The sequence below is a fragment of the Eschscholzia californica genome, unplaced genomic scaffold, assembly GCF_041429995.1.
Source record: "Eschscholzia californica isolate CP2 unplaced genomic scaffold, dmEscCali1.0.p SCAF_2, whole genome shotgun sequence".
Taxonomy (NCBI): Eukaryota; Viridiplantae; Streptophyta; class Magnoliopsida; order Ranunculales; family Papaveraceae; genus Eschscholzia; species Eschscholzia californica.
In genome coordinates, this window is record NW_028238309.1 from 44,132,608 (window position 1) to 44,142,161 (window position 9,554).

Consider the following 9,554-nt stretch of genomic DNA (forward strand, 5'->3'; position numbering starts at 1 on the left):
TTTCTTATCTGTATTTAAGAGAGAGAGAGAGAGAGAGAGAGAGTTTTTGGAGGTTGGGGGAGGAGAGGGAAGCTTTACTCAAATAAGTCATTAAATGATATGGGGATGTGTGGGGAGAGACAGTCTCCTTTCACCGGATAACAAGATCGTTGCATGTTTCTCTAATTTCCAAATAATTTGTCCGTTGGAGAATTCTCCTTTTTATATATTTCATCCTACATAGTAGTATAGAGGGTAATTGTGTTGGATATACATTTTTGATATGAGATTTAGAACAAGAATGAGAAGAATTTAGCATAAAGGTGAATTCTTAATCAGATCTTAATTAATTTGAACAAGTTTCAATCGTCAACTTGTCTGATTGGTTACTATCAAAATATTGACTGATCAAACTTATTTGAGGTGTCTAAAACAGACACAAAAATAAATTAAGAGTCCCTTAAAGCCTCTGCTGAAACATCTTCAAAAGACATTTCAACAACAAAACATAAGTTAAGAGTTCAATGTTAATCTTCATTGAACTTCTCTGCCTATTGAAATATTTTAGACATTTCAAAGAAAAAAGAGTTTATTTTAGACTCCCATACTGCATCATTAAGTGGATTTCAACATCCCCTCTCAAAGTTGGCTCGAGGATAGAGTTCCATTTGGGAATTTCAAATGCACTCATCATTCTTGTTATATATAATTACATTCAGGAGTATTTTTGCGTCAAGTCCAAAGAGAATGAGTGTAGGATGTAGAAATGGTAAGTGTATATAAATATTTCCTTCGAATTTGCTAGCTTCAAAGTCCCAAATCACTACATTTTTTTATTAAGTTTGTAGTCATCTAACTAAAAACCAATTAATAATAAGTGAAAATGACCTAACATCATGGGCGGAGCCAGGATTTTAAGTTTGCCCGGACTAGCCTATAAATATTCGGGAAATGATAAAGTTACAAAAGATTTTGACAAAAAAAGGTTCTCAGCTGATGTGGCGTGTGTAGTTTCAAACTTTGACCAAATCTAGGCCGTTGAGAGATGAAAATCACAACCGCCACATCAGCTGGGAATTTGTTTTGTCAAAATCTTTTGTGATTGTAGCATCTCTCTAAATATTCAAAGAGCAAAATTTCTATTTGCAACGTATATGCACACACAAGTAGTTTTAGAAACAATTTTCTATCGAACATGATATTTTTCAATCATTATTGTGACATGTATCTGAACTTACCAATTCAAAACGAGTGATTTTTGAACTTCCCATTAGAATAAATAAGATTTACATAAAATTTAGTTAGGCCGCGGCTTTGGGGCATAAAGAATAATCTCCGGGGAATAAATTCTCTAGGGAATCCATATTTTTTTGTACATTCTCGGGGGCATATTTTATTTTAGTCCAAAAACTCAATTTCTCAAATATTGCCCCATAATCTTCTTCATCTTTCTCTATCTCTCTTGTCTGATGAATATCAAAGTATAAGTTATGGTAAAAATCATCAATCTCACTCAACAATCTTTGATTAGCCGAAAATGACCCATTCCTATAGCAAACTCCTGTGGTCTAACCCTAATAATAATAAAGGATTGGTAGAACATGGTTTTGGAATGTGCACATGAATTACTTCTCCGAGATACTCATAATCAGTACTGAACACAACTTGAAAGAAATCCATTTCATTAATTTGGGTACTTGATGATGAAGATTCATATGAGTGTTACTTTCTGGCAGTACCCAAAATTGCAACTTTCGTCCATGTGGAATCAAATGAGGAAGAAGATCAAAGAGTAGATTTAGGGTTTGATGAATCAACAAAACGATTTAATTCAGTACTAATATTAGTTGTAGCATAATCAAAACTAGGGTTTTGAAGAGAAGTATTACTGTGATAAGGAACATATCGTTTTGGATTTCACGAGTGGAAGCAGAGGAAGGATAACCAAGAAGTTCATGATAGAGAGATATGTCAATGGTGGACTTAAATTTCTAGGATTGGAATTTACAAAATCACCAAGTGGACAATGTTTAGGATTGAAGGATCTCAAGAACAATTAGAAAAGGATAGGTGTCGGTTAGTTGTAGAACCATCACGAATCATAAGAGAGAGAGATTCGTGAGAGAGATTGTGAGAGAGAGAAAAAGAAGAGATGAAGATTAAGGGGCGAAAACCAAAAAAAATTAATTTTTGGACTAAAAATGAAAATGCCCCTTAAACTAGATTTTGTTGACCAAAATCTTTATGCCCCTGAGATTTTTCTTTATTCCCCGAAGCCGCGGCCTTTAGTTACCAGTTCAAATATAAAAAAAACTAACCATTAAAAATTTGGGTGCTTCTAAAGGCACCTGGCCAAACAGCTGTTAGCATCCATCTCTGTTAGTACCAGGCCCAAATGCTCTATTCTCTGTTAGCACCAATCAACTATGTAGGCACCAATCCTTTATCTGTTGACCCTAACTCCTCCATCCATCTCTCACAAAATCCATCCAAAATTGGGAATTTTAAACATTCTCTCTCTAAGCTCTTAAAAAACCGAATTTTACCCTCATCAAATCGCTCATAATCTCACGAATCTCCCTCAAATTTTGCTGAGAATAAGTCATTCGACTCTCTAAGTCTTAAAATCAAGCATCATTTGGTGGAGACGAAGTTGAAATCAAGCTACAATTGCTCCTTCAAGGTTGGTTCAAAAACCCTAACTTTTTTAATTTTTTTGAATAAATTTGTTGTTTGATTGATTGGGGATGTTAATAGTGTGTTGTAACATGTTTAGATTGTTGTATTATATCATTTCGAACATATTTAGAGCCATTTGTGTGAGTGTTTGATGTCTAAACAAACTGCCCTAGATTTATCAAGCTGCTGGAACGACTCGTTAGTACAAAGAAACGGACTCCGCTTCCAGTCCGTGACGGATTGGGTAATCCGTTTCGGACTGAAAGGGCTCGGATTACCTGATCCGGGACCTGGGTTTTTTTTTTTTTTTTTCAATCTTTCATATTTTTCTTTCTTTATTTTTCTCATCATTTTTCCTTCATTATTTGAATGACCTTTTTTGTAGCTATACGTGCCTATAAAAAGTTATTATTTGAAGGACCTTTTTTGTAGCGATACGTCTAAGCTTTCCTTCATTAATTTAGAGTAGGAAAACATATTTTGATTATTTATTGTTTGTGCATCACATATCCGCGTATTATTCAAAAGTTATTATAGCACCACGTAAGCAACGACGAACGCAAGGAGATGAGAACGAAACAGAGCCTCCTATTTCGACAGCAGAAACAGAAATAGGGGGTCATCTTCATTTTCAGACCCGTACTCTGGAGGTCCGATAGATCGTGCGCTTCTACCTTGTTTCAAGAATCATGTTGCTTATACGATTTGGAACAAACCGGTAAGCAAATATTATTTTCTAATTTTAGTAGTTATGATAAAATTTTGTTAATCATCAATCTAAAACAATAACTTTTTTATTTTCAGGAGAGGCCGGTGCTGAAGTTACACAACCATGCGTCTGCCGTAGTTGTGGGTACTGTTTTGAAGAAGACGAATGGGTGGGACCTGGAAACTGAGTGTCAAAGTGTTCGAGAGAGAGTCCGGAACACCGAATTGACCCACATCGCCAAATATTCATACACCAAGCTAGATCGTGTTCTACTCTCGGCATTTACAGAGCGGTGGTATGAGGACACAAATACTTTTCACATGCCGTTCGGGGAGATGACGATCACGTTAGAGGATGTGCATCGCATATGTGGTCTTCCAATTGAAGGTAAACCCGTTGTTCTGTCCAAGACGGATGACGATGATACAAAAGATCCAGATGCATTACTAGTCTCTCGTTATTTACAATTAGATTACGAAGGTGTAAAACTGCACTTAGGTAAATCTAAGTCTGTGGAGCTTAAGTGGTTGAGGGAGCAATGCAGTGGGTCGAAAGAGGATGACACCGACCTTGTCAAAGATGCTGTTGCACGGGCATACCTCTTGCATCTTTTTGGTTGTACTCTTTTTGCTGATAAGCGTGCAACTAAGGTTCTTATTGTCTATCTACGTTATCTGAAGAACTTAGATGATATTTCGACTTACTCGTGGGGAACAGCGACGCTTGCCTATCTTTATCGGCAGATTGGTTTTGCTTCGAGGGGAAGAAATCAATTGGCTACTTATCTTACTTTATTTCAGGTAATTTCATATTTATTTTTGTCTCTCAATTATTTCTTTATTATGTTAGAGTAGCGAATAATAAATGTGTATTTAACATTACATTTGTAGGCGTGGATCGATGAACACTTCAAACTTGGGGTGTCTGTTCCCAACCCAAAATATGATCCTACATCTAACGTGCCCCGGATGTATAGATGGGAGGAACACGTTTTGAAAGGCAACTAGGCATGTGCTCTAGGAAGCACTCGTGAGCAATTGGACGGTCTGACCGAGAGAGATGTATGTATTTTATTTATTAATTTTTTCCTGTGTTCTATAATACCTGACGTATGCTATAGGAATCACTCGTTAACCGTCTGTATCATGTAGGTCATTTGGGACCCATATCGTCCCTTATATTGTCTGGTGATGCACTACCACTTCCTAAATACTCTTTTTACACTGGTTGCATCGCGGTTAACGATATTGCCGAGCCCTATCACCCTGATAGGGTGTTAAGGAAACTTGGGTTGGTTCAAGTCATCCCTAAAGAACCGATTCGACCAAAAAAGGTGTCGAAGGATGGAGATTCTAAAAACTTTGGTAATGTGGCTTCTTATTGGGGGCGTTGGGAAGATCACCTACTAAACATGAGTGATAGACCGAAGGAGGTATCTTTTGCTCCGTGGGAGGCAAACGCTCAGTATAACAATTGGTTCAAGAGAGTATCTCACCCGTTTGTACAAAACCTAGCTTTGTACAAATCCAATAGACCAGAACAGTACTTAGGTTCGGTATCGTACTACGTGAGTATTCGATTTATCATTCTTTGGTTTTTTTACTTTTGAATTTGTAGCTATAATTTGTTACCTAATTTGTTATTAATCCATTGTTGTTTTTTTAGAGAGATGGAATTGATCGTGCCATTGTAGCGATTCAAGCGTCTGACGTTCCGTTAGGGCTTGAAATCCTAACTAATGCGAGGGCTGAAATGCCGCTTCCCGAATGTCCTCATCAATCTCAACCAGAATCCGAACCAAGAAGATCGTTTAGAAAAACTACGGTGAAGAAATCGAGGAAATCACAAAGGGAATGAAGTAATATATTATCCCATATATTATGGTTTAGAATCTCAAGGGTAGTCTCGTTATTTTGAATTGCTTTTGTGAACAACGGTTACTTTTTTTTAACTTCTTTTGTGAACGATGTGTATCGTACATTTTGATCTATGTTTGAACATCGTTACTCTTGTTTTAACAAGTTTTAATATCTACCGTACATTTTGATCGATGTTTGAACATCGTTATTCTTGTTTTAACAAGTTTTAATATCTATCAAACTGTAACGACTCTAAGATCTACCGAACGGAAGGTTTAGAAAACGCCACCTTAAGTACCATTGTTTGGAAAAAAAACCCGTACGGATCGGATTCGTGCCTTCCCTTCTCAGGTCCCGGATCTATGGATCCGTTCCGTGCAACGAAGTGACGGATCTATAACAGTAACCCCTGTTAGAAAGTAACGGATCTCTGGATCCGTGACATTGTTATAAGAAACGGATCTGTGGATCCATTTCTTTCTAACAGGAAAACAGTAACCCCTGTTAGAAAGTAACGGATCTCTGGATCTGTGACATTGTTACAAGAAACGGATCCATAGATCCGTTTCTTTCTAACAGGGGTTCCTGTTAGAGATTGACAGATCTCTGGATCCGTCACTTTGTGAACAGACACGGATTCAAGGATCCGTGACCTGTATGAAATTCCTGTTTTTCTGTTTCTCTTCGTTATAAACCCAGAGAAAAAAAAAGTTAAATAACGAAGACAATTAATCATCTAAATTTATTCAAATATTAAATAAAAAAGTTTGTAACTCGGTATTTCAGTACACCTTAATCATCACTTAAATTTATCACACTACTATCATGAGAATAAAATTTCTTTCCATCCTCGATTATATCTCTAACAAGTTCAAGCCAACCCGTTGCCTCTAGCGATGCATACCTAGACCATTGCGGTGCAATGGGAGGGAGTATAGAATCTTTTTTGACTTTAACGTTCATAAAGTGACCACCACTATATGTAATGCATGCAATTTTATAACCCTCAGAAGGTGGACCACTAAGTAAGGGTAAGAAAGTTGTCGAACAACCGTAAGACGAATGAACTAATATGCAATTGAAGCTACTCGCCACAACTATACTAGTGTACGGGTGAATGTAGGACCAATCTTCCGGACATGTAAAATTGAAATTGTTCGCGGCACTTAATGTTTGAGTGTATTCTCTTATTCCAAACATCTCTTTGTAGAGTGTGTTACGTACCTCAAGTTCTTTTATGACATTTTCGCGAACTTGTTTCCAACCATCTTCTAGTGAAAACCCAAGTCCTTTACCAACGACATGAAACCCACAATGACCATCGCCTGGCACATCTATAATGTCATCCAAGAATGGATCCATAACTGACGGAATCTGTCCTTTGTATCTTTTAAAATTGGGTATGGTTGCTTTCGGTGCTTTGATTACTTTGTTAACTTTACGTACTGTCTGAGTGGAGGGAACACATTTATCAACACACTTTGCATATTCAGAAGCAGATGGGTTCCTCTTAGTATCAAAGTTAGCATTAAGAACATCTATATCCCATTGATTGTTGCTAATGAGCTGAGAGACCTTGGTTAAAGTGGAGTTATTGTTGTTCAACAAGGTTCTGTCCATTTCAGGGATCCAATTATCTACCCATATATTGATATCCTTACCTGAGTGAACTTCCCAAACTGAGAGATCTTCGACTAATTTGTAGTGTTTCCTAATGTTTTTCCAGGTCCATGAGTGATGTGCTTTGATAGGGCCTGGAGTATCCGAGTTAGGGAAGTATTTGCTTTTGAGAAGTTTAGCCCATGGCGCTTCCGGATTATTCTTGAGTCTCAAGGCCATCTTCGTGAGAAGAGCTGTATTGTCAAGTTCAGGCAGATGGATACCGAGACCTCCCATGTTTTTTGGTAAACAAATACCAGACCAAGCTTTAGTACATATACCTCTTGACTTACCCAACCAGAAATTCCGCTGAACGGACTTGATGCTTTAGCTAATTCCTTTGGGGATTGCAAAGCATTGCATCTGATATCGGGTACGGCAACAGCTATGGTCGAGATGACGACCGTGCGACCAGCTTGAGATAAGTAACAATGGTTTCATTTATTGAGCTTCTTCTTAATTTGATCCAGTATGTCTTTAAATACTTTAGTCTTCTGAGCTCCTATGAATAGCTGCGAACCAAGATATTTCTCTGAAGTAGAAGCATATTTCACTTTTAGTGCTCTCATAATCATGCGTTTGAACTTCGGGTGCGAGTTCTTCGAGTAAAAAATGTTAGATTTTGCATAGTTAATCATTTGCCCCGATGAATTACTGAAGTCCTGCAAAATCTTTTTAAGAATGTGAACGTTATCGATAGTGTTTCTCCAAAAAATGATGCAGTCATCAGCAAAGAGAAGGTGTGATATCTCTAGGTCTGAGTGATTAGTGTGGAAGCCCAAGAACCTCTCTTGATTATTATTAAACATCAGTTGACGACTGAGACCTTCCATCGCTAAAGTGAACAGGAACGGCGAAAGCGGGTCTCCTTGTCTAATCCCTCTGGTCGGGCATAAAGTATTACCAGGTCTATCATTAATAAGCACCGCCATTGAAGAAGTCGCTATACAGGCGTGAATCATATTAATCCAGTGCTCATCGTACCCTAATTTCCTCATGATATCAATAATATAATTTCATTCTATTCTATCAAACACTTTGGACATATCTAATTTAAGTCCAAAACATCCTGCTGCACCTTTCATATTCTAATACGAGTGGATGATTTCCTGTCCCATAATGATGTTGTCAGTAATCTGTCTGCTCAGGACATAAGCTGTCTGATAAGGGGAGATGATGGGATTGAGGGTATACTTGAATCTCTCAGCCAACAGCTTAGTGATGACCTTATAAGTAGTATTAAGCAGACTGATGGGTCTGAAGTTCGCCGGGGTTTGTGGGGTCGTCGTTTTGGGTATAAGGCAAATGTGGGTATGGTTTATATCAGGCGGGAGATGAGCAGTGGAGAAAAAATTCTTAACCATATCATATATATCTACATTAATAGTATCCCAGTTCGACTGAAAGAAGAAGGGAGGGTAACCATCAGGACCCGGAGAATAAATATCGTTGTTTCTGTAACGATATAGGCATGGTAGGGGCCACCATTACCAACAAATCGAGATTTTGTCACATCCCGGAAAGGAACCGACGTGATTTGCATGGAACAATTGAGGTATAATGATGAAGGGAAGCCAAGTATGGTTAAAGAGATTTTGTCACATCCCGGGAAGGAACCGACGTGATTTGCATGGAACAATTAAGGTATAATGATGAAGGGAAGCCAAGTATGGTTAAAGGGGAGTTCTGACTGAAATCTTGCTCAATCAGTATCAACCGTTTTGATTTTTTTAACAAGGGGTATTCAACAAACCATTATTATTTAGTTGTTGTTGATGTCACATAATTATAGTGATACTTCTTTGTGTTATCTTTTAATATCACTATCACTCTTCTAATATCACAATCATTCGAGGAACCAATTACGCGACTTCCATTCTCGAGCTTTAATTTTTCTCTACCATAACAACTTCATAATCATAGTTTCAAAATATTAAACAAACTTACATAGTAGTCAAGATCTCGATTCAACTAATCTGACATTAAATGCTCAAGAGATATCTTAGTGCGTTCTAATTTCTCCAACCGAAATTTACATTCAACTTTACTATAGGATCTTGAAACCTTCAAAGCAAAGCTTCCCATTCCAAGATGAGATTTTTTAAGGTTCTTATACATGTGTTTTAAATAAAATCGATGAAAATGTTTGATAAACATTACCACATACGTTACTGACAACATATATCAATCCCGTTTGCCTATCCAAGGTGATTGATAATGGCTTCGGATGAAGCATCATAATCATATGCCAAATACAATCCTAAAGGTATGATGTTCTACTTTCCTTATACTCGTTCTTGCAAAAAAAAATTGCAATAGGAAACACCCCCTTTGTAGGGAGTGAACCCAAAAATAAATAAACGGATGATTAAACAGCCAAAAACGTAAACCTGTGTTGGATATGACCCCCTTTGTAGCTGGCCAAAAGTGAAAGGAACTTGGTTCAATAAGAAGACAATCCAAACAAATCATTTTTTCGAGAGCAATAGAGGTCTTTTAAAGTCAATTTTAGACAAAGAAATTAGGTCAAAAGTCAGTCAATTTTAGACTAAAAACAATAACATCCGTGCTTTAGACTCTCCCTCTTTCACAATTGCGCTACCCATATCAATGCTAGACTTATTTTACAGGCTATAGGCTTACTATATAGAAAGAGAGGAAAGGGTAAA

At 37.4% G+C, this 9,554-nt stretch overlaps 1 protein-coding gene across 1 annotated transcript; it reads left to right on the forward strand.

The window, feature by feature from the left end:
- Positions 1 to 3,702: 3,702 nt before the first annotated feature.
- LOC147558200 (protein MAINTENANCE OF MERISTEMS-like) lies at positions 3,703 to 5,224 on the forward strand. The gene is made up of 4 exons (XM_086658993.1): positions 3,703 to 4,167; positions 4,258 to 4,366; positions 4,519 to 4,922; positions 5,033 to 5,224. The coding sequence occupies exons 1-4, from the start codon at positions 3,703 to 3,705 to the stop codon at positions 5,222 to 5,224; spliced, it is 1,170 nt and encodes a 389-aa protein (XP_086515119.1).
- The last annotated feature ends 4,330 nt before the right edge of the window (positions 5,225 to 9,554 follow it).

Bases quoted from the DNA above. Each gene is read 5' to 3' on its own strand.
- LOC147558200 (XM_086658993.1), top strand. From the start codon at position 3,703: ATGACGATCACGTTAGAGGATGTGCATCGCATATGTGGTCTTCCAATT. The intron at 4,168-4,257 runs GTAATTTCATAT...TTACATTTGTAG, and splicing joins CTTATCTTACTTTATTTCAG to GCGTGGATCGATGAACACTT. The intron at 4,367-4,518 runs GCAACTAGGCAT...TGTATCATGTAG, and splicing joins GGAGGAACACGTTTTGAAAG to GTCATTTGGGACCCATATCG.